The following is a 24,928-nucleotide window of genomic DNA, read 5'->3' on the forward strand; positions in this document are numbered from 1 at the left end:
GTAATTATGTATTTCTACTTTAAAATTTACAGACCTCTACGGATGACTTGTGCATGTGTGTGTTTTTCCATCAGATTTTGGTATCTTTCATGTTTTGTGCACATGTGTTACATCAACATGCAAGTAAATTTTTCTTTTGTAACTTTCAAGTAGGTCTACAGTGCTAAAAAAATACCTTTTTAGTATCTAGCTAATGTTATAATGGAAGTCCACAAAATTAAGATCATGAAACTTACTCGATCAGGTCAACTCCCATAAGAAGTCAAGTGTAGTGTAGCCTCTTCACCTTCAGCTTTTTTCTCTATTTATAACATCCCTTGTATCCTGGCTAGAGAGTCATGCATGCCACATCTAAGTAGCGCCCCAATTTGTTCTCATGGCCAGGGTATTAGTATTTTTCTGCTTCTTCTCCTTGTCGTGCATATGCTCCCATGCTCGGCTCCCTCCCTCTCCAAGGAGCAGCAATGCCACGGCTGACGAGCTCGCACTCCTCTCTTTCAAGTCCATGATATCCTCCCGCTTGCTGGATTCATGGAACACGTCAAGCCACTACTGCAGCTGGCCAGGGGTTGCATGCGGCCGTCGTCACCCTCACAGGGTCATCTCGTTGCACATGGGCTCCTTCAATCTGTCGGGGCACATCTCACCATTCTTGGGCAACTTGTCCTTTCTCAGAGAGCTTGACCTCCGCGACAACCAGCTCATCGGGCAGGTACCTCCAGAACTTGGCCGTCTCGGCAGACTTCAATTGCTCAACTTTAGCGCGAATTTTCTCCAAGGCGAGATCCCAACTGAGATTGGTGCCTTGAAGAATCTGTACATCTTGAACCTACAAGAGAATGGATTCTCCGGAGGGATCCCTCATTCTCTGGCAGACTTGCCGTTGCTCGAATTCTTGTTTTTATCCAATAATAGATTATTTGGCGAGATACCGTCATCTCTAGGCAACCTCTCCCTTATGCATCTTGATCTCATGGGTAACAACCTATCGGGACCTATCCCTCCATCTCTGGGAATGATGTCCAGCTTATCATGGCTCAGCTTAGGCTACAATAATCTAAGTGGACCGATTCCGGTGTCTATTTGGAACATTTCCTCTCTGATGGGTCTTAGTGTCGAGCACAATATGCTAGGTGGCACAATACCTTCAGATGCATTCAGCTCACTTTCCTATCTCGAGTTTATACTGATGGACAATAATCTCTTTCATGGACGTCTACCAGCCTCAGTAGCGAATGTCACTAATGTGAAGCGGCTCCAGTTTGGCCCTAACCTCTTCAGCGGCACTGTACCTGCCGACCTTGGAAGGTTAGGTTATCTCTTGTCCCTAGAGCTCTCAAGCACTTCGCTTGAAGCCAAAGAACCCAACGACTGGGAATTCATAACTGCGTTAACAAATTGCTCCCAGTTACAAAATTTGGAATTAGGTTCCTCCAAGTTTGGGGGTGTCCTTCCTTCTTCAGTTTCTAACCTTTCCACTTCGCTAAAACGTTTAGACCTTCAATCCAACACAATTTCAGGAAACATACCAAAAGATATTGGCAATCTCGCCAACTTAGAATATCTTGTGCTAGATAGTAACTCTTTCAGAGGGACTCTTCCCTCCACCTTTGGGAGCCTCAATAAACTTCAGCTTTTCTCTGTAGAAAACAACAAAATTAGTGGGTCAATTCCATTGACGTTTGGAAATCTTACAGAATTGATCAGTTTAGAACTCCAAGCAAATGCTTTTAGTGGCAATATACCAAGCACGGTAGGAAACCTGACCAAGTTGTTGACACTGAACCTTGCCAGCAACAAATTTTCAGGCCAAATTCCTATTGCGGTATTCAACATCTCCACACTTTCCCTAATTTTGGATCTGTCGTACAACAACTTTGAGGGATCAATACCACAAGAAATAGGGCATCTAAAAAATCTTGTAGAATTCCATGCTGAGTCCAACATGTTATCAGGTGAAATTCCTGTTGGCTTGGGTGAGTGCCAGCTTCTTCAGAATATCTATATCCAAAACAATTTTCTAAATGGTACTATCCCGTCACTCCTTAGTCAATTGAAAGGTCTTCAAAATCTTGACTTCTCGAACAACAATCTTTCAGGTCTGATACCTAGCTTCTTAGGCAACCTTAGCACGCTCTATCAACTAAATCTTTCATTCAATAGCTTTGCCGGCCAAGTGCCAACCTTTGGTGTTTTTGCAAATTCTTCGGCGATCTCAATTGAAAACAATGGCAAACTCTGCGGAGGCATACCTACTCTACATTTGCCTCCTTGTTCATTGGACATACCAAAGAAAAGGCATAGATTTCTTATAAGTCCTATTTCCCTTTCTCTCGTTACAACAATTGTTGTACTTGCATTGCTATGCAAGCTCTGCATAGTGCACAAGAAAAGCAAACAAAATATACCTTCCACAACATTCAGACAAGGCCTCCCAATGATCTCTTATTTGCAGTTGGCAAAAGCAACGGATGGTTTCACGTCAACAAATTTAATAGGTTCTGGATCATTTGGGTCAGTGTACAAAGGAGTCATAGATGACCAAGCTGAAGAAAGTACAAACCTTGTTGCAGTGAAGGTGTTGAAAGTTCACACTCCTGGGGCACTTAAGAGTTTCATTGCTGAATGTGAAGCACTAAGAAATGTGAGGCACCGAAATCTTGTGAAGATAATTACGGCTTGCTCAAGCAATGATAACAAGGGGAATGACTTCAAAGCTATTGTGTTTGACTTCATGCCAAATGGTAGTTTAGATGTTTGGCTGCATCCTTATACAAATGAGCAAACAGAGTGTATGTACCTAGATCTACTTCAAAGAGTGACCATACTACTCGATGTGGCTTATGCATTGGATTATCTTCATTGCCAAGGCCCTGCACCTGTTGTACATTGTGATCTTAAGCCAAGTAACGTGCTCTTGGATGCTGATATGGTAGCCCACGTTGGAGACTTTGGACTTGCTAGGATTCTTGTTGATGAAAGTTCGTTGTGCCAGCACTCAACGAGCTCAATGGGTCTTAGAGGAACAATTGGTTATGCTGCTCCAGGTTAGCCTAACATGTTTGCTTCCCACTTTTTATTTTGCTTGCATTCTCCATCGCTCGCTCTTTCTTTACTGAAAAAAGGATTTTGCAATCAAAAGTTGTGGTGTATTTCTAAAAACATCAGTATAATGTTGCAATGCGGATTTACAATTATTTGCATCCTAAAGGGTCTAATATTTTTTCCAAATCATCAATCCAGAGTATGGTGCTGGAAATATGGTGTCAACACACGGAGATATTTACAGTTTTGGAATTCTTGTCTTGGAAACTATAACTGCTAAGAGGCCCACTGATAGCAGATTTGGACAAGGATTGGGTCTATGTGAGTATGTCGAGCTGGCCCTACATAATAACAGTGTGATGGGCGTTGTTGACTCAAGGCTGCCTTTGGACCTCAAAAGTGACCATCAGACCGTTGATTATCATTCAAATAAGAGAAATGTTGATTGCCTCGTTTCAGTACTTAGACTTGGAATATCTTGCTCTCAGGAATCACCATCGTCTAGAATGCCAACACGGGGTATCATCAAGGAACTGAAGGCCATCAAAGAATCTTTGTCAACACAATGAATACTGTGAAGATTAAGCGTGTTAATGTAATAATTACAAATATTTTGTGTGGATGATATGTTCATGGATATCATTAAGCTCCTTTTCTTAGGAGCTGATTGCTACAGTGATATTCCCAACAACTTGTGTTGAAGTAGTAGCCTTCTGGAGTATGAATCAGAGTACGGGATAGTGGAATACGACGTCTGTTATGTTTAATTAGAATCATAACAGTGACCAGTTCATAAGCCTCGGGTTCATGATGACTTGCTGGTGTTGTAGTCTAGTAGAAGTTTAGTCCCTGATTTACTACTCCTACTTGTCAGTGATCATTCTTGAAAAACTAACTCCTTGTCAGCGATGGGAAATGTAATTAAGATACTTCATCAAGAGCTGAGTTAAACATGTTTTACCTTTTGACAGACTGAGATCAACTTCATTTCCTGCAGGTGTCCAAAACCGATGCTAAGGTCTGAACTCTGAAGCATCCTGCTTCGTCCCATTAAAGACTGAATCTCCATGGTTGAAACAGTTGTCTGCTAGATTGCAACTACTACTATGATCAGATGGAAATTAAGGATTGACTTAATCAAGTGATCATTGTAGTTTCGAGCGCTGGTTAACCATTTATTTTTCTTGTGAGCTAACTCGTTTCTGATTTCCGTTGACCTTTTGTGTTTCTCTTTCCACAATCTGTATCTGAACGATTGCAGATAAAGTGCATCTGAGGATGCAGAGCACTGATGTTTGGGAACTTTGTAAAAGTAAAATACTTCCGCTGGTAATATAGTTCAGCACAAGAAAAAGAAAAATCATTGGAACACCGTGTAATCTTTGTCCGTGGTGAATAGCGTTTGGGTAGTTAACTTTCTTTTTGAGAAATCATTTGGGTAATTAACTGAACTGGTGTAATGTTCTCATGATGTAAATGGCTGTAAGCCTGCAAGCGCCAATGAATCAAACCGACTAATACTTACATATAACGTACTCTACTTCACAAATTCAGATCAGATCAGAGTACATCAATCACCAACCACGGAATCAAGGCAAGGAGGCAACCGATTCTTCACACGGATTCAAAATGAAGTACGAGACGAGATCACTGTATGCACCTACGTTTGGATGGAGACGCCGCGCTAAAGGGAGTGGGAAAGCCGCGCCGAGCGGGCTCGCCGGAGAGGGAAGCACGAAGGGAGGGCCGCGCGGACAAGATCTTCGGAGCTCACTCACCCTCGCGACAGCGGTCGCATGGGCCGCCGGAGCTCGCTCACCACCGCTGCATCTCTGCCGGCGGCTGTCTGGGATGGACTGGTGGGACCGTGGGAAGGAAGGAAGAAGCGAAGAGACTGATCTCGGCCGCACATCTCACATCCTCTCCATTTGCCCCCAGCGTCTACTATTAATTCTACTCTCCATTTTCTTTTCTTATATGCACGCGATTTATTTTTTGTTCATGAGGTCTTACTATAAATTATGCAGTAAAACATTAATTGTTCGCAATTTTATTTCCTTACTGGTTAAAACTCAAGTACCATCTTCTGCGAGGCAAAATTTCCGGTGTGGACCAGCTATCGGCGTGCGCGGCATGGGTTACAGTACTAGACCTCGTTTTGCTGCAATGTGGCTTTGCACGGGAGGTTTGGCACTTCATCATTCATCACTTCGGGATGGACATCAACATTCCTTCACCGCAAGATACTCTTGTGCACTGGTAGATAGAGGCTAGGAGTAACTTCTAGAATAGACTTCGGCATGGCTTCGACTCTTTTTTTATCCTCACCGCCTGGTCGCTATGGAAGCAGCGGAACGCTCGAGTTTTTCGGAGAATTCAACAACAAATCAGCAATTGACCCCAGCGCAACTCATTGCCAGAATTATTGACAAGATTGAGGAGTGGAAGATGGTCGGTGCAGGTGGTTTAGATAGACTAGCGAGAGTGTGGTCTTTTGTATCTCTGCCGCTGGGGTGTGGGTGTTTGATCGACGCTTTGATCGCATTGTGTTTCGATCTTCTTGTAAATGCCTTTGCTGGTATGCCTTTGGCATACTCTCGGAAAAAGAAAAAACTTGACATCATGAAGTGCGGCACCCTGATGACAGAATCTTTGCATCCGCCATTGTTTGAACTATGATATTGAACCGCTAGCGGCATATAAACTTCGCAATTCAGAGGTGCCCAGCATTTCCAGATAAGAGCCGCCGACTCAAAGTAGGTCAAGCCAAAAGACAGCCGCGTGTACGTTGATTTGGTTGTGTAAGCGCCCGAGGCATCACAAGGCCAAGTGAAAATGTAAGGCCTCACCTCCTCCCTCTGAACCAAAGAGATGGCGTGTTGCAGGATATAGAACTGCATCTACATCATGAAGCTCGGGTCTCCATCTATGTCCAATTCCCAGCGAGAGCTTCCCAGGGCTTGAAATATCGTTCGGAGGTTCTGGCTACGCGTGGGAATCGCACTCGTTATTGCCGGGGCTATTTCAGCAACAGCGCGGCCGTTGATCCACATGTAGCGCCAAAACAAGATCTTCTTGCCGTCGCCCACCGAGATGGAGACCAAACTGTCGAACACCTTCCTCGCATCCTCATCCATGATGAGCTTAAGACCCTGCCAAGGCCTCGAAACGCCCGTTCTTTTTGAAGCAAACATGTGCCCTTCGTGGAAGGTAAAAAAAGAAAACAAGTTTTTCCCATTTGCGAGAGGCACGCCCGTGCCTCGCAAGGAAGCAAAAAAAAGCGTTCTTTCGCAGAAAAACAAAATTTCAAAAAAATTGTGTCCAAAAGCAAAGAAAGACCTGTAGAACACCAAAAAAAATCATTTAAAAGCCGAAAACATGTGAGAAAAAAATAAAGGAAAACAAAAATCAGAGAGAGCGCCCAGAGCACGACACGTGACGACGGAGCGCTCTCTCAGCCCACGCTCCTTCATTGATTGCTCCCATAGATCTCATAGTACAGTCGTTTGTGGGACTACCAATTCAGCTATCCAACGTTAATACCACAAAGCAGCCCTAAAACGTTAATAACACCTTCCACCGGAGACCGGAATATTTTTTAAATTTCCAACGCATTTTCAGGAAAAACCATGATTGTTTTATGAAACAGGATCACCTTTAAAATTTGTTACCAAACCAAAAGAAAAAGAAACTCCAAAATTCCAACGCGAACAATCTTTAAAAAACAGCAACATTTTATAAAATTCCAATACAAACATTTTTCAAAATTGGCATACCATTTTTCCATCTCATAAAGAAGTTTCAAAACACCAATATGTTTTGAAAGTGCTGAAAAAGTTGAACATTTTTTCAAATTCCCAATAAAAATGGAGACACGAACATTTTTTAAAATCTGCAAACAATTTTTGAAAGAGAAACATTTTTCGAAATTTTCAAAAACAATATTGTGAACATTTTAAACAAAATATTAATTAACAATTTTTAAAATTGCGAAGATTTTTCGAATTTATGTAAAAAAATTGAAAAAAAAAACGAAGGCTTTTTGAGATTTTGTACATTTTTGAAATTTGGAAACTTTAATTTTTATTGAAATTTCAGAGCATTTTTTGGAAAAGGACAACATTTTTTTAAGCTCCCACAAAAGAATTAAAGAGGCGAACATTTATATAAATTTGCTAACAATTTTTACAACAGAAACATTTTTGCGAAATCTTCAAAGAAAAGTTGTGAAATTTAAAGAACAAAAATTATGAATGTTTTTTAAAAACACAAACAATTTTTCAAATTCCTAAACAATATTTGAATATTTTGAACATTTTTCGAATTTATAAACCAAAATGGAAAAATGCAAATATTTTTTAGATTTGTACATTTTAAAAATGTGGAACATTTTTTGGAAGCTTGATTTTTTATTTAAATATCTGAACAATTTTGGGAAATGGGCTACATTTTTTCAAGCTCCCAAAAAATATTTGAAGACAAGAACATCTTTTCAAATTTGCAAACAATTTTTACAACGGAAACCTTTTTCAAGAAAAAAAATATATGTGAAATTTAATAAAAAACAATTTTCGAAAAGTATGAATATTTTTTGAAATTATTGAACAATAATTGAAAAATGCGGACATGTAGATATGACAGCATTGTTCTTTATAAATGGCGAGGGTGCCAAAAAACTGCTCTCTGTCAAGGTATTTTTTCACAAACAACATCTCACCAGCGTATTCCCTAGTCCCCTTGGTTGCAAAATAATCTCTTCGCTAATACCACCCTACTTACCCAATAGAAACGTTTCGTACACGAATCATCCTTCATCCCTGCCATGGGATCTACTACCATACATTGAAGTAGGATGTCATTCCACGTGTATATCTGTTAATTTCAATATGTGTTTTTATTCGAAGGGAAAGAACAAGCAGAAGAATACCATAATTAAGACTGCCCATTACATGCAATTCTAGTTCTATAAAATCGTGAGGATGTGACAGAACTCCACTTTGTCAAGGTGTTTCCTCGCAAACTCCCTGGTCGGCCGCAATTCCTCCTCAGTAAAACTAGGTCGAGCGAACTCCTGGCTGCTATTGGCCTTGCTGACCGACTAGAAATGGCCAGTATATGGATATCCACAGTACATCCATATCATCACTGGATCTACCACCATACGCTCGAGTACAGTACAATTTCGAAGGATGTAGAGCACCAACTCAACAATCCCCACCAGATCACAAAATCCAGTTACGTGTACACTTTTGAGGTGACGATGCAGAGGCCCTGGCAGATCAGTCACTATCCTTACAGTTGCAGGAACTTCATCAGATTTATAAGATGATATCTGCACACATATACCCAACCATTAATTAATTTCACTATCCTTCAATTTTCTTTTGACCAAGCAGATCAAACATCAAAATAGATAAAATTACGATGATGATCAACGATTGAATCACTTACATGTAGTTCCAATTCCTCTAAGAGAGGAGCTAATTCCAAGAGGTTGACAAACCTTGTGACCCAGCTAGTATCCTCTGGAGTATCTATGATATCAATGTTAAGGTTCAGATACCTCAGTTGGTGGAAGGTGGTGTGGGTTTTACTGAACTTTTGCTCCTGGAACAGAACAGAAAAAATGCACAACCGCAATGAAATCAGTATGAGATCCACTGAGGTGGCAAGTCAATAGCTACAAATGCACCCCAAATATATATATGGTGACGGGATTATTATTTTCGAAGAAGGCACACAACAAACCTCGTCTTCAACAAGCACATGTACAAAGAGTTTATGCACATAAGGAAGCGCAGCTGGAAGCTCGGCCAGGACGTAATCTAAAGCATCCTCACACCAGTTGTATCTAATGTTCTTGAACACAAAGGTTGCTTCTAACAACTTCGAAGATTCAATGAGGACAATTTGCGTCGGGCAGTCATCGAACTGAAATGTGGTAAGGTTCGGAGCACGCAACTGTATCGTTCCCACCGGACACTCGCGCACACTCAGGTGCTGCAACCGGCAGAGCTCCTGGCGTATACTAAAACTTGACAAGCGGCAGTCCTCCAGTCTTAAACTCTCGAGAAGAGCACAACTTAGCAACAAACATTGGAGATCGTCTGCATCAATGGACACCATATGTAAGATGAGTTTCTTCAAGTTTGTGATAGCAGAGAAACTAGGAGGCGGCTTCAAACAGACATTGGCCATATGAAGAGACTTGACACAAGAGCCATTCGGGCCACTGAGTTTGCACAGCGGGACAACGTACTTGTCATCTTCATACACACTCAATCCAATGAGATCAAGACCAATGTGCTTGGCCATTGACTCGATGGAAAAGTTAATCCATCTATCGATGTGATGCCTAGTGAGACCAAATTCGACAACAAACTTATCCACTGTAGTACTCTCTCCGTTTCTAAATATAAGTCTTTTTAAAGATTCCAACAAGTGACTACATACGGAGCAAAGTGAGTGAATCTACACTCTAAAATATGTCTAAATACATCCGTATATTATAGTCCATTTAAAATGTCTAAAAAACTTATATTTAATATAACCCGGACACCTGCTGCTGCTAACCCACGTACGTTCGTACTTACAAGTGCAAATAGTAGTACTAATCTTATAGCCGGACTCAAACTAATACCGCGTATGGCATGCAACGAGAAACACACTAGGATCGATACGGACAAACCTAATAGCCACGAAATGCTACTCTCCTTTTTATCTTTGACGACGTGACTCCTAATTAACTAGCACTAACTCAACTGTATTAGAGAAATCAAACGCTAAGCATCGGCCGGGTGAAGACGGGATCTGATCAGCCGCCTCGGCAGCCGTTGGATGGTGCGAGACAACCATCCGATCTACTCTCTGTGCCTCCAGTCAGCCAGAACCTTTGCAACAAGGACCATGATGCACTCGCTTGCTTTGCAACAAACATTTGTTGCAATGGTTGAATGGTTTTCTACCAATCGCAACCTGCTCTGTCAGATCTACCGCCGAGCCGTAGCCTTTGCAACAAGCACCATGTTGCGCTTGCTTGCTTTGCAATAGACCCCTTGTTGCAATGGTTGAACTGTTTCATACCAATCGCAATCTGCTCATTCCGCGCTCAAATTCATCGTCGTCTTGCTGCCTTGACATCGTCCAAGCTCGCCTACAGCTGTCCTGAGGTGAGCCACACCTATTCCCCTTGAATATGTGCTCCAACCGCTCGCCCCGATTGAATCCGGACAAGGCCGAGCTCGAACCGGTTCTGTGCGTGCCCGCCTGGACCTTGCGCTCAGCTTGCGCATGTGTTCTGCACACACATGGAAGTCCCGCACCTTCCCGCCGTCGATCTGACTTGCCCCGGCTAGCTCCTGCAGGCACGGCTCAGCCTGAACACGGTCCGGGCCGGTCCGGTCCCGGTCCGAGCCGGCGTTTGGACCGGCCGCCGGCGGTCCGGTCCCGGTCCGAGCCGGCGTTTGGACCGGCCGCCGGCGGTCCGGTCCGGACCAGACCGAACTGTCAAACGAGCTAGTATTCTAGGACCGGACCGTTGGGGTGCCAGCTCGGTCAGGCCCGAGAGGACCGAATGGACCGGCCAGCTTTTGGCTCCTGTTTGTTGCCAGGCAGTGTATATTTGCTCCTTTTAGGTCGTATTTGTTGCCAGGCAGTGTATGTTTAGGCATCTGCTGGTTTTGGAGAGTAGATTAATCAAAAGTACAACAACACTACTGTTAGCTACTACCTAGGCTGTGTTCTACTGTTTAGGCATCACATACTGACATGGATGTAATATGACAAGTCATCACTGATCACTACAGTTTCAGATAAGTTTGGACTGAAACAGCAGAAATATCACAGCCACAAACAACTAATTTGGACAGCAAGCACTGGACTAAATTTGGACAGCAAGAATAACTAAATTTGGACAGCATTTCCTTTGTTTTTTGGACATCCACAAACTGATTTTGACAGAAAAGATGGCACAAATCAGGTTAAGCACAAATATCACATCCACAAACATAAGGTCTTATCATCATCGAACGACACGATTACAAACTTGCAATGACAATTCCAAGTCCATGTCAATTGACAAGTTGAACATAACACAAATGAGAGGTTCATCTCCAAGCTAGCAGTGACAATTCATAGTTCTTGACTTGAAAGGTTCCAACATAACAGAAATGCAAAAGTAGCCTTCACATGAGAAAGATCACTTTGACATTCATCTCCAAAATAGCAAGATCAACATCCACATGATGAACGTCTACAAGTAAGATAACATTCACATAAATAATACTTGGTATCGTATGACAAGTGAAACATGTAGGAAGAATAGTTACCAATCATTGATCTCCTCCACCACAATGGGTAACTTGATGTTCTCAACATCATCCTCTTCATTCTCATCCCTTGGCTACAAGTGTGGAAGTTAGACAAATGCTCACATCACAAACAACAAGACCAAAAAAGAAATAAAAAAAGGTAAGGAAAAGATGGCAAACATACCACCAGATTCAAGTCAACATGAGCACCCTTGATATAACTTGCACCACAAACTAATGCCTCCACCATAACCGGTTTTAACGAACTCCTATAGTCATCTAATACGACACAAGTTGACAAACTAGTTTGAGGATGAGAAGTTGACAGGTTTATAACCAAAGTTCAATAGTACGAGTTGACATACCTAAAATCCTTCCGGTCGTGCTGAAGGTAGATTCCGAAGACACGGAGGTAGCCGGGATAGTAAGGAACCTCCTGGCTATCTTGGCCATAATTGGGTACCTAGGAGCATTGTCTTTCCACCAACCAAGAAGATCAAGAGCCTTGTTGCGAGGGGCAACCTCATCCTCTAAGTAGTTCCTCAACTCACTCTTTGATATTCTTGTTGAACGGGACGATAAGAAGGACTCGTACCCAGCTTGAACCGGGATACTAGGAATGTTTGTAGAGGAAGATGAGCTTTCTCCATTTCCAGCTCGCTTATCTTGAGCAACACATTTGTCATACAAGGCCGCCAACTCTTTCTCCACGATTTTGATCTCAGATCTAAACCTCGTACTTCCTTCTCCATATAGTTCTCCAAAGGCCCACTCTATGTAACCCATCTTGTACCTAGGATCAAAGATGATAGCATTGGAGTGAATTAGAAAGCATACGAGTAAAAACAACAAGCATATGAGTAAAAAACAGCAACCATTGGAGTAAAAACAGCAAGCATGTGTACCGTGGATCAAAGATGGTTGCGATCACCATGGCATTGTTCTTTTCTTCCCAATATTTGTCAAACTTCTCCAACATTGCTTCACCCATTTCCTTGTAGTGGTCACTATCAGTAGTCATTGCATGTTTGATTGCAAGCTTGACGCCAACAATGTATGGATAGAAGATGTTCGAAGTGGGATATAAACTTCCTGAAAATGCTTTTGTCACCTCAGCCAAACTCTCAAGTAATGGAGAGATAAGGTCATACATGTCCCACTCTGCGTTTGTCGGCGCCCAAGCATAGTTGGCATTCGAACCAGCATGAGAGGTCAAGGCTTCCTTATATCCACGGGCAGTGCTAATCATCTTAAAGGTTGAACTCCACCTTGTTTTACAATCCAGGTGTAAATGATTACCAACTTTGACACCCAAGCTTTTGCAAGTGGAAACAAAAGCATGGAGACGAGAAGGTGACCTCTTGAAGTACTTCACCGTCTCTCTCAAGCTGTTTATCAAATTATCTAAGATCGTTGTCCCATCTTGCACGACCAAGTTGAGTATATGTGCACAACAACGGATATGAAAATATTGGCCTTCGAAGTCCTTACCTACAAAAGACAAGCATATGAGCATAAATAGCTTCTATATTAGCATATACAGCAAGCATATGAGCATAAATAGCTTCTATATTAGCAAAAACAGCAAGCATATGAGCATATATAGCTTCTATATTAACATATACAGCAAGCATATGAGCACATATAGCTTCTATATTAACAAAAACAGCAAACATATGAGCATATATAGCTTCTATATTAACATATACAACAAGCATATGAGCATATGAGCAAAAAAACAGGATACAATCATACCTCTCCGAAACAAGAACTTGGCCTTCAAAGCATCGATCGCACCATCATTGTTTGAAGCGTTGTCAAGTGTGACGGACATAATTTTGGTCTCAATATTCCATTCTGTCACACACGCATAGAGAGCATCCGCAATGACATTTCCAGAGTGAGGAGGATCCAACTCTATGAAAGCAAGCACACGGGTTTGTAAGTTCCAATTCCCATCTATATAGTGTGCAACCACACACATGTAAGATAAGGTTTGGTTGCTTGTCCACAAATCTGTAGTTAGACATATGGAGCTCACACCCTTTAGGAGAGATTTAAGCACCTCTTTTTCGTTCTTGTAAACCCTCATGCACTCGGCTCGTATTGCCTTCCTTCCAATGGGTTTATAATTTGGATTCATGCACTTCATTAGAATGTTGAACCACTCGTGTTCAACCATTCTAAATGAATACTCATGCACACATATCATCTTAGCAATAAGCTCCTTAACGATTCCTTGGTTGTACTCAATAGAGGGGTGCATTGTTGGACCACTTGTTGGACCATTGATTCTGCGCAATTCAAGAGTTGTTTGGATGGCATTCCTAGCCATCTTGTCCCTTAAACCTTCACATTTTAACATATGCCTTCCAATAGTTGAGGTGCTGCCACCTTGCGTATACGCATACCTCTTTTTGGGACAATAATTACAAACAACCTTCAACACCGTCTCTCCGGGATGCTCCGTTGATGCCTCTTTGACCTTGTGAAAATGGGCCCAAACATCCGATGACATCCTAACAGGAGCATTGGCTCTTGGCCTCTTGTTCTTTTTCTTTTTCCTTTCTCTTGCCTCCTCCTCACTAGAAACTGTTGGGTTTCGTAGTAATTTCAAAAAAATTCCTACGCACACGCAAGATCATGGTGATGCATAGCAACGAGAGGGGAGAGTGTTGTCTACGTACCCTCGTAGACCGCAACGGAAGCGTTGACGCAATGTAGAGGAAGTAGTCGTACGTCTTCCCGATCCGACCGATCCAAGCACCGTTACTCCGGCACCTCCGAGTTCTTAGCACACGTACAGCTCGATGACGCTCCCCGGGCTCCGATCCAGCAAAGCTTCGGGGATGAGTTCCATCAGCACGACGGCGTGGTGACGATGATGATGTTCTACCGACGCAGGGCTTCGCCTAAGCACTACAACGATATGATCGAGGTGGAATATGGTGGCAGGGGGCACCGCACACGGCTAAGGAACGATCACGTGGATCAACTTGTGTGTTCTAGGGTGCCCCCTGCCTCCATATATAAAGGATCCAAGTGGGGGTGCGCCGGCCTAGAGGAGGCGTGCAGGAGGAGTCCTACTCCTACCGGGAGTAGGACTCCCCTCCCGTTCCTTGTCCAACTAGGAGAGGTGGAGGGAGAGAAGGAAAGGGGGGGCGCCGCCCCTCCCTCCTTGTCCAATTCGGACTAGGGGGAGAGGGGGCGCGCGGCCTGCCCTGGCAGCCCCTTCCTCTTCTCCACATTAGGCCCATGAGGCCCATTAACCCCCCGGGGGGTTCCGGTAACCCCCCGGTGCTCCGGTTTTATCCGAAACTTCCCCGGAACTCTTCCGGTGTCCGAATATAGTCGTCCAATATATCAATCTTTATGTCTCGACCATTTTGAGACTCCTCGTCATGTCCGTGATCACATCCGGGACTCCGAACTAACTTCGGTACATCAAAATGCATAAACTCATAATAACTGTCATCGTAACGTTAAGCGTGCGGACCCTACGGTTCGAGAACAATGCAGACATGACTAAGACAAATCTCCGGTCAATAACCAATAGCGGGACCTGGATGCCCATATTGGCTCCTACATATTCTACGAAGATCTTTATCGGTCAGACCGCATAACAACATACGTTGTTCCCTTTGTCATCGGTATGTTACTTGCCCGAGATTCGATCGTCGGTATCCAATACCTAGTTCAATCTCGTTACCGGCAAGTCTCTTTACTCGTTCCGTAATACATCATCTCACAACTAACTCATTAGTTGTAATGCTTGCAAGGCTTATGTGATGTGCATTACCGAGAAGGCCCAGAGATACCTCTCCGACAATCGAAGTGACAAATCCTAATCTCGAAATACGCCAACCCAACATCTACCTTTGGAGACACCTGTAGAACCCCTTTATAATCACACGGTTAAGAATATGATCACGTGGATCAACTTGTGTGTCTAGGGGTGCCCCCTGCCCCCGTATATAAAGGATCAAAGGGGGGGTGCGGCCGGCCAGGAGGAGGGCGCGCCAGGAGGAGTCCTACTCCCACCGGGAGTAGGATTCCCCCCCTTTCCTAGTTGGAATAGGATTCGGGAGGGGGAAAGAGGAGAGAGAGAGAAGGAAGGGGGGCGCTGCCCCCCTCTCCTTGTCCTATTCGGACTAGGGGGAGGGGCGCGCGGCCCAGCCCTGGCCACCTCTCCTCTCTTCCACTAAAGCCCACTAAGGCCCATATACCTCCCGGGGGGTTCCGGTAACCTCCCGATTTCACCCGGAACACTTCCGATATCCAAATATAGGCTTCCAATATATCAATCTTTATGTCTCGACCATTTTGAGACTCCTCGTCATGTCCGTGATCACATCCGGGACTCCGAACAAACTTCGGTACATCAAAATGCATAAACTCATAATATAACTGTCATCGAAACCTTAAGCGTGCGGACCCTACGGGTTCGAGAACAATGTAGACATGACCGAGACACGTCTCTGGTCAATAACCAATAGCGGAACCTGGATGCTCATATTGGCTCCTACATATTCTACGAAGATCTTTTATCGGTCAGACCGCATAACAACATACGTTGTTCCCTTTGTCATCGGTATGTTACTTGCCCGAGATTCGATCGTCGGTATCTCAATACCTAGTTCAATCTCGTTACCGGCAAGTCTCTTTACTCGTTCCGTAATACATCATCTCGCAACTAACTCATTAGTTGTAATGCTTGCAAGGCTTATGTGATGTGCATTACCGAGAGGGCCCAGAGATACCTCTCCGACAATCGGAGTGATAAATCCTAATCTCGAAATACGCCAACCCAACATGTACCTTTGGAGACACCTGTAGAGCACCTTTATAATCACCCAGTTACGTTGTGACGTTTGGTAGCACACAAAGTGTTCCTCCGGCAAACGGGAGTTGCATAATCTCATAGTCATAGGAACATGTATAAGTCATGAAGAAAGCAATAACAACATACTAAACGGTCGGGTGCTAAGCTAATGGAATGGGTCATGCCAATCAGATCATTCACCTAATGATGTGATCCCGTTAATCAAATAACTTATCTTTGTCCATGGTTAGAAAACATAACCATCTTTGATTAACGAGCTAGTCAAGTAGAGGCATACTAGTGACACTCTGTTTGTCTATGTATTCACACATGTATTATGTTTCCGGTTAATACAATTCTAGCATGAATAATAAACATTTATCATGATATAAGGAAATAAATAATAACTTTATTATTGCCTCTAGGGCATATTTCCTTCAGTCTCCCACTTGCACTAGAGTCAATAATCTAGATTACACAGTAATGATTCTAACACCCATGGTGCTTTGGTGTTGATCATGTTTTGCTCGTGGAAGAGGCTTAGTCAACGGGTCTGCAACATTCAGATCCGTATGTATCTTGCAAATCTCTATGTCTCCCACCTGGGCTAGATTCCGGATGGAATTGAAGCGTCTCTTGATGTGCTTGGTTCTCTTGTGAAATCTGGATTCCTTTGCCAAGGCAATTGCACCAGTATTGTCACAAAAGATTTTCATTGGACCCGATGCACTAGGTATGACACCTAGATCGGATATGAACTCCTTCATCCAGACTCCTTCATTTGCTGCTTCCGAAGCAGCTATGTACTCCGCTTCACATGTAGATCCCGCTACAACGCTTTGTTTAGAACTGCACCAACTGACAGCTCCACCGTTTAATGTAAACACGTATCTGGTTTGCGATTTAGAATCGTCCGGATCAGTGTCAAAGCTTGCATCAACGTAACCGTTTACAATGAGCTTTTTGTCACCTCCATATACGAGAAACATATCCTTAGTTCTTTTTAGGTATTTCAGGATGTTCTTGACCGCTGTCCAGTGATCCACTCCTGGATTACTTTGGTACCTCCCTGCTAAACTTATAGCAAGGCACACATCAGGTCTGGTACACAGCATTGCATACATGATAGAGCCTATGGCTAAAGCATAGGGAACATCTTTCATTTTCTCTCTATCTTCTGCAGTGGTCGGGCATTGAGTCTGACTCAACTTCACACCTTGTAACACAGGCAAGAATCCTTTCTTTGCTTGATCCATTTTGAACTTTTTCAAAATCTTGTCAAGGTATGTGCTTTGTGAAAGTCCAATTAAGCGTCTTGATCTATCTCTATAGATCTTTATGCCTAATATGTAAGCAGCTTCTCCGAGGTCTTTCATTGGATAACTCTTATTCAAGTATCCCTTTATGCTATCCAGAAATTCTATATCATTTCCAATTAGTAATATGTCATCCACATATAATATCAGAAATGCTACAGAGCTCCCACTCACTTTCTTGTAAATACAGGCTTCTCTGAAAGTCTGTATAAACCCAAATGCTTTGATCACACTATCAAAGCGTTTATTCCAACTCCGAGAGGCTTGCACCAGTCCATAAATAGATCGCTGGAGCTTGCACACTTTGTTAGCTCACTTTGGATCGACAAAACCTTCTGGTTGCATCATATACAACTCTTCTTCCAGAAATCCATTCAGGAATGCAGTTTTGACATCCATCTGCCAAATTTCATAATTATAAAATGCGGCAATTGCTAACATGATTCGGACAGACTTAAGCATCGCTACGGGTGAGAAGGTCTCATCGTAGTCAATCCCTTGAACTTGTCGAAAACCTTTTGCGACAAGTCGAGCTTTGTAGACAGTAATATTACCGTCAGCGTCAGTCTTCTTCTTGAAGATCCATTTATTTTCAATTGCTTGCCGATCATCGGGCAAGTCAACCAAAGTCCATACTTTGTTCTTCATACATGGATCCCATCTCAGATTTCATGGCTTCAAGCCATTTTACGGAATCTGGGCTCACCATCGCTTCTTCATAGTTCGTAGGTTCATCATGATCTAGTAGCATGACTTCTAGAACAGGATTACCGTACCACTCTGGCGCGGATCTCACTCTGGTTGATCTACGAGGTTCGGTAGTATCTTGATCTGAAGTTTCATGATCATCATCATTAGCTTCCTCACTAACTGGTGTAGGTGTCACTGAAACAGTTTTCTGTGATGTACTACTTTCCAATAAGGGAGCAGGTACAGTTACCTCGTCAAGTTCTACTTTCCTCCCACTCACTTCTTTCGAGAGAAACTCCTTCTCCAGAAAGTTTCCGAACTTAGCAACAAAAGTCTTGCCTTCGGATCTGTGATAGAAGGTGTATCCAATAGTTTCCTTTGGATATCCTATGAAGACACATTTCTCCGATTTGGGTTCAAGCTTATCAGTTTGAAGCTTTTTCACATAAGCATCGCAGCCCCAAACTTTCAGAAACAACAACTTTGGTTTCTTGCCAAACCACAGTTCATAAGGCGTCGTCTCAACGGATTTTGATGGTGCCCTATTTAACGTGAATGCGGCCGTCTCTAGAGCGTATCCCCAAAACGATAGCGGTAAATCAGTAAGAGACATCATAGATCGCACCATATCTAGTAAAGTACGATTACGACATTCGGACACACCATTAAACTGTGGTGTTCCGGGTGGCGTGAGTTGCGAAACTATTCCACAATTTTTCAAATGTACACCAAACTCGTAACTCAAATATTCTCCTCCACGATCAGATCGTAGAAACTTTATTTTCTTGTTACGATGATTTTCAACTTCACTCTGAAATTCTTTAAACTTTTCAAATGTTTCAGACTTATGTTTCATTAAGTAGATATACCCATATCTGCTTAAGTCATCTGTGAAGGTGAGAAAATAACGATATCCGCCACGAGCCTCAATATTCATCGGACCACATACATCTATATGTATGATTTCTAATAAATCTGTTGTTCTCTCCATAGTACCAGAGAACGGTATTTTAGTCATCTTGCCCATGAGGCACGGTTCGCAAGTACCAAGTGATTCATAATCAAGTGGTTCCAAAAGTCCATCAGTATGGAGTTTCTTCATGCGCTTTACACCGATATGACCTAAACGGCAGTGCCACAAATAAGTTGCACCATCATTATCAACTCTGCATCTTTTGGCTTCAACATTATGAATATGTGTATCACTACTATCGAGATTCAATAAGAATAGACCACTCTTCAAGGGTGCATGACCATAAAAGATATTACTCATATAAATAGAACAACCATTATTCTCTGATTTAAATGAATAACCGTCTCGCATTAAACAAGATCCAGATATAATGTTCATGCTCAACGCTGGCACCAAATAACAATTATTTAGGTCTAAAACTAATCCCGAAGGTAGATGTAGAGGTAGCGTGCCGACCGCGATCACATTGACTTTGGAACCGTTTCCCACGCGCATCGTCACCTCGTCCTTAGCCAATCTTCGCTTAATCCGTAGTCCCTGTTTCGAGTTGCAAATATTAGTAACAGAACCAGTATCAAATACCCAGGTGCTACTGCGAGCATTAGTAAGGTACACATCAATAACATGTATATCACATATACCTTTGTTCACCTTGCCATCCTTCTTATCCGCCAAATACTTGGGGCAGTTCCGCTTCCAGTGACCAGTCTGCTTGCAGTAGAAGCACTCAATTTCAGGCTTAGGTCCAGACTTGGGTTTCTTCTCTTGAGCAGCAACTTGCTTGCCGTTCTTCTTGAAGTTCCCCTTCTTCTTTCCTTTGCCCCTTTTCTTGAAACTAGTGGTCTTGTTGACCATCAACACTTGATGCTCCTTCTTGATTTCTACCTCCGCAGCTTTCAGCATTGCGAAGAGCTCGGGAATAGACTTATTCATCCCTTGCATATTATAGTTCATCACGAAGCTCTTGTAGCTTGGTGGCAGTGATTGGAGAATTCTGTCAATGACGCAATCGTCTGGAAGATTAACTCCCAATTGAATCAAGTGATTATTATACCCAGACATTTTGAGTATATGCTCACTGACAGAACTATTCTCCTCCATCTTGCAGCTATAGAACTTATTGGAGACTTCATATCTCTCAATCCGGGCATTTGCTTGAAATATTAACTTCAACTCCTGGAACATCTCATATGCTCCATGACGTTCAAAACGTCGTTGAAGTCCCGATTCTAAGCCGTAAAGCATGGCACACTGAACTATTGAGTAGTCATCAGCTTTGCTCTGCCAGACGTTCATAACATCTGGTGTTGCTCCAGCAGCAGGCCTGGCACCCAGCGGTGCTTCCAGGACGTAATTCTTCTGTGCAGCAATGAGGATAATCCTCAAGTTACGGACCCAGTCCGTGTAATTGCTACCATCATCTTTCGACTTTGCTTTCTCAAGGAACGCATTAAAATTCAACGGAACAACAGCATGAGCCATCTATCTACAATCAAACATAAATAAGCAAGATACTATCAGGTACTAAGTTTCATGATAAATTTAGGTTCAATTAATTTACTAAAAGAACTCCCACTTAGATAGACATCCCTCTAATCCTCTAAGTGATTACGTGATCCAAATCAACTAAACCATGTCCGATCATCACGTGAGATGGAGTAGTTTCATTGGTGAACATCATTATGTTGATCATATCTACTATATGATTCACGCTCGACCTTTCGGTCTCCGTGTTCCGAGGCCATATCTGTATATGCTTGGCTCGTCAAGTATAACCTGAGTATTCCGCGTGTGCAACTGTTTTGCACCCGTTGTATTTGAACGTAGAGCCTATCACACCCGATCATCACGTGGTGTCTCAGCACGAAGAACTTTCGCAACGGTGCATACTCAGGGAGAACACTTCTTGATAATTTTAGTGAGAGATCATCTTATAATGCTACCGTCAATCAAAGCAAGATAAGATGCATAAAAGATAAACATCACATGCAATCAATATAAGTGATATGATATGGCCATCATCATCTTGTGCTTGTGATCTCCATCTCCGAAGCACCGTCATGATCACCATCGTCACCGGCGCGACACCTTGATCTCCATCGTAGCATCATTGTCGTCTCGCCAATCTTATGCTTCCACGACTATCGCTACCGCTTAGTGATAAAGTAAAGCATTACAGCGCGATTGCATTGCATACAATAAAGCGATAACCATATGGCTCCTGCCAGTTGCCGATAACTCGGTTACAAAACATGATCATCTCATACAATCAAATTCAGCATCATGTCTTGACCATATCACATCACAACATGCCCTGCAAAAACAAGTTAGACGTCCTCTACTTTGTTGTTGCAAGTTTTACGTGGCTGCTACGGGCTTAAGCAAGAACCAATCTCACCTACGCATCAAAACCACAACGATAGTTTGTCAAGTTGGTGCTGTTTTAACCTTCGCAAGGACCGGGCGTAGCCACACTCGGTTCAACTAAAGTTGGAGAAACTGTCACCCGCAAGCCACCTCTGTGCAAAGCACGTCGGGAGAACCGGTCTCGCGTAAGCGTACGCGTAATGTTGGTCCGGGCCGCTTCGTCCAACAATACCGCCGAACCAAAGTATGACATGCTGGTAAGCAGTATGACTTATATCGCCCACAACTCACTTGTGTTCTACTCGTGCATATAACATCAACATATAAAACCTAGGCTCGGATGCCACTGTTGGGTTTCGTAGTAATTTCAAAAAAATTCCTACGCACACGCAAGATCATGGTGATGCATAGCAACGAGAGGGGAGAGTGTTGTCTACGTACCCTCGTAGACCGCAACGGAAGCGTTGACGCAACATAGAGGAAGTAGTCGTACGTCTTCCCGATCCGACCGATCCAAGCACCGTTACTCCGGCACCTCCGAGTTCTTAGCACACGTACAGCTCGATGACGCTCCCCGGGCTCCGATCCAGCAAAGCTTCGGGGATGAGTTCCGTCAGCACGACGGCGTGGTGACGATGATGATGTTCTACCGACGCAGGGCTTCGCCTAAGCACTGCAACGCTATGATCGAGGTGGAATATGGTGGCAGGGGGCACCGCACACGGCTAAGGAACGATCACGTGGATCAACTTGTGTGTTCTAGGGTGCCCCCTGCCTCCGTATATAAAGGATCCAAGGGGGGGTGCGGCCGGCCTAGAGGAGGCGCGCAGGAGGAGTCCTACTCCTACCGGGAGTAGGACTCCCCTCCCGTTCCTTGTCCAACTAGGAGAGGTGGAGGGAGAGAAGGAAAGGGGGGGCGCCGCCGCTCCCTCCTTGTCCAATTCGGACTAGGGGGAGAGGGGGCGCGCGGCCTGCCCTGGCAGCCCCTTCCTCTTCTCCACATTAGGCCCATGAGGCCCATTAACCCCCCGGGGGGTTCCGGTAACCCCCCGGTGCTCCGGTTTTATCCGAAACTTCCCCGGAACTCTTCCGGTGTCCGAATATAGTCGTCCAATATATCAATCTTTATGTCTCGACCATTTCGAGACTCCTCTTCATGTCCGTGATCACATCCGGGACTCCGAACTAACTTCGGTACATCAAAATGCATAAACTCATAATAACTGTCATCGTAACGTTAAGCGTGCGGACCCTACGGTTCGAGAACAATGCAGACATGACTGAGACAAATCTCCGGTCAATAACCAATAGCGGGACCTGGATGCCCATATTGGCTCCTACATATTCTACGAAGATCTTTATCGGTCAGACCGCATAACAACATACGTTGTTCCCTTTGTCATCGGTATGTTACTTGCCCGAGATTCGATCGTCGGTATCCAATACCTAGTTCAATCTCGTTACCGGCAAGTCTCTTTACTCGTTCCGTAATACATCATCTCACAACTAACTCATTAGTTGTAATGCTTGCAAGGCTTATGTGATGTGCATTACCGAGAAGGCCCAGAGATACCTCTCCGACAATCGGAGTGACAAATCCTAATCTCGAAATACGCCAACCCAACATCTACCTTTGGAGACACCTGTAGAACCCCTTTATAATCACCCATTTATGTTGTGACGTTTGGTAGCATACAAAGTGTTCCTCCGGCAAACGGGAGTTGCATAATCTCATAGTCATAGGAACATGTATAAGTCATGAAGAAAGCAATGGCAACATACTAAACGATCGGGTGCTAAGCTAATGGAATGGGTCATGTCAATCAGATCATTCACCTAATGATGTGATCCCATTAATCAAATAACAACTCTTTTGTTCATGGTTAGGAAACATAACCATCTTTGATTAATGAGCTAGTCAAGTAGAGGCATACTAGTGACACTCTGTTTGTCTATGTATTCACACATGTATTATGTTTTCGGTTAATACAATTCTAGCATGAATAATAAACATTTATCATGATATAAGGAAATAAATAATAACTTTATTATTGCCTCTAGGGCATATTTCCTTCAGAAACAACATGCATAAGTGATTCCTCGGACATAGTGTCACCTTCTAGTTCATCAGATGATTCCTTATACCCTTCTGATGTATCATCATCCGACATATCAGCACTCGCTTGTGGTGGGACTATAAACAGATTCTGCTCCTCATATTCCTCATCGTCCTTCTCCTCGTCCTCCTCCTCCTCCTCCTCGTCTTGTACCACCTAACACACATGAGCACACAAATAAGCAAACAACACCTATATGGTTATATGGAAATATGGCTACATCAAGCATCAAGTAAAGCAAACTTACAATAGTAGGTGCATGAGGCAACTCGGAGCAGGTTGCGGAGCCAGAGGCAGCGGCTTCCGCGGCACGCACGCCGGCACCGGTGCGGTCGGGGAGACGCGGAGGAGGTGGAGGGTGTTTTTTTAACCTACAAATCAACTCTCCCGCTGGGGCATTGGGAAAGTCTTTCGCCTTCCTAATCTGCACCTTAGGCTTCTTCTTCTTCCTCGGAACCGGCGGAGGCAGCGCCGAATCTTGCCTAATTAGGTAATTCACGCTCTTCTCCTTTGCCTTCGCCTTCGCATTCTCCTTACCAGCACCCTTTCCCTTCTCATTCCCCTTCTCCTTCACCATTATCTACAAAAAACAGCACATAATATCTGCAGTCAGTACATCAATCAAGTGCAAAAAATTCATCTTCTTCTTTTTGTAGCATAGAAAATCATCTAGTACTAGTGCAAATAAACATAATTATCTCCTGACCATTATCTACAAAAAAACAGCACATAATCCCCTTCATCCATTAACATCACTCAATAAGACATAAATGTATTGCAAGGACTGGAGCTGTAACTAACTATTACCACATAAACCTGGATAAACTACCTATCGCCCTTAAATTAGTAGTCAATTGACCAGTAAAGATTAACAGATTTCTTACGAAATCTGAAACATAGCAGCAGCATCAGGTTGTAAGGGGCTATTGATACCGCTCGGCATAGGTTAAGTTCCAAAAGCAATTAAAGGTTGCAAGCACTTACCAAAGTATAGTAAACCAAAAAAGCTATCATAGTCTGTTGATGGTTCACAAGCACAGTGGGGAAAAGGTGCCTATTGATTACTAGTACGTCATTCCCCTTCTCCTTCACTACATCTCCTGAAACTCTTGACTAATTATCTCCTCACAACTTATCAGGTCAAGCAACACCTGGTGCCTATATGCCAAATCCTGGGAATGCATCTTTCAGTGCTACAACTCAATCCTCTCATGCACAATTCCCAGGCATGTTACGCATGTACCATCTGCAACAGCCTCCCTCAATCGTAAGTCCACATCCAATGGTAC

The 24,928-nt window shown here is 43.4% G+C and overlaps 2 protein-coding genes and 1 pseudogene across 3 annotated transcripts; 1 reads left to right on the forward strand and 2 right to left on the reverse strand.

Moving 5' to 3' along the window:
• Window positions 1-350: 350 nt before the first annotated feature.
• LOC125540438 (receptor kinase-like protein Xa21) lies at window positions 351-4,033 on the forward strand. 2 transcript variants are annotated; one of them, XM_048704055.2, is made up of 3 exons: window positions 351-712; window positions 2,456-3,047; window positions 3,244-4,032. In XM_048704055.2, the coding sequence occupies exons 1-3, from the start codon at window positions 377-379 to the stop codon at window positions 3,612-3,614; spliced, it is 1,299 nt and encodes a 432-aa protein (XP_048560012.1). In that variant the 5' UTR covers window positions 351-376; the 3' UTR covers window positions 3,615-4,032. The 2 variants fall into 2 exon arrangements, with proteins under 2 accessions (XP_048560012.1, XP_048560011.1); XM_048704054.1 differs by having other exon boundaries at window positions 351-3,047; window positions 3,244-4,033.
• Window positions 4,034-8,008: 3,975 nt separating this feature from the next.
• On the reverse strand, window positions 8,009-10,337 carry LOC147987904 (uncharacterized; annotated as a pseudogene).
• A 1,031-nt stretch (window positions 10,338-11,368) lies between these two features.
• On the reverse strand, window positions 11,369-24,227 carry LOC147987905 (zinc finger BED domain-containing protein RICESLEEPER 2-like). Its single transcript, XM_087540474.1, has 8 exons — window positions 23,887-24,227; window positions 23,604-23,795; window position 22,774; window positions 13,110-13,946; window positions 12,260-12,845; window positions 11,720-12,147; window positions 11,539-11,633; window positions 11,369-11,446 (listed from the first exon to the last, which is right to left on the reverse strand). Exons 1-8 carry the CDS (start codon window positions 24,214-24,216, stop codon window positions 11,369-11,371), a joined length of 2,547 nt encoding a protein of 848 aa, XP_087396600.1. The 5' UTR covers window positions 24,217-24,227.
• Window positions 24,228-24,928: the final 701 nt, after the last annotated feature.

Source organism: Triticum urartu, chromosome 2A (genome assembly GCF_056163025.1).
Source record: "Triticum urartu cultivar PI428250 chromosome 2A, HENAU_Tu73, whole genome shotgun sequence".
NCBI classification, from domain to species: domain Eukaryota; kingdom Viridiplantae; phylum Streptophyta; class Magnoliopsida; order Poales; family Poaceae; genus Triticum; species Triticum urartu.

Excerpts from the sequence above, each read along its gene's own strand:
- LOC125540438 (XM_048704054.1), top strand. The coding sequence starts at position 377 with ATGGCCAGGGTATTAGTATTTTTCTGCTTCTTCTCCTTGTCGTGCATA. Across the intron at positions 3,048-3,243 it reads AATTGGTTATGCTGCTCCAG|AGTATGGTGCTGGAAATATG; the intron begins GTTAGCCTAACA and ends TCATCAATCCAG.
- LOC147987905 (XM_087540474.1), bottom strand. The coding sequence starts at position 24,216 with ATGGTGAAGGAGAAGGGGAATGAGAAGGGAAAGGGTGCTGGTAAGGAG. Across the intron at positions 11,634-11,719 it reads CACGACCGGAAGGATTTTAG|ATGACTATAGGAGTTCGTTA; the intron begins GTATGTCAACTC and ends GTGTCGTATTAG. Across the intron at positions 11,447-11,538 it reads ATGTTGACTTGAATCTGGTG|CCAAGGGATGAGAATGAAGA; the intron begins GTATGTTTGCCA and ends CCACACTTGTAG.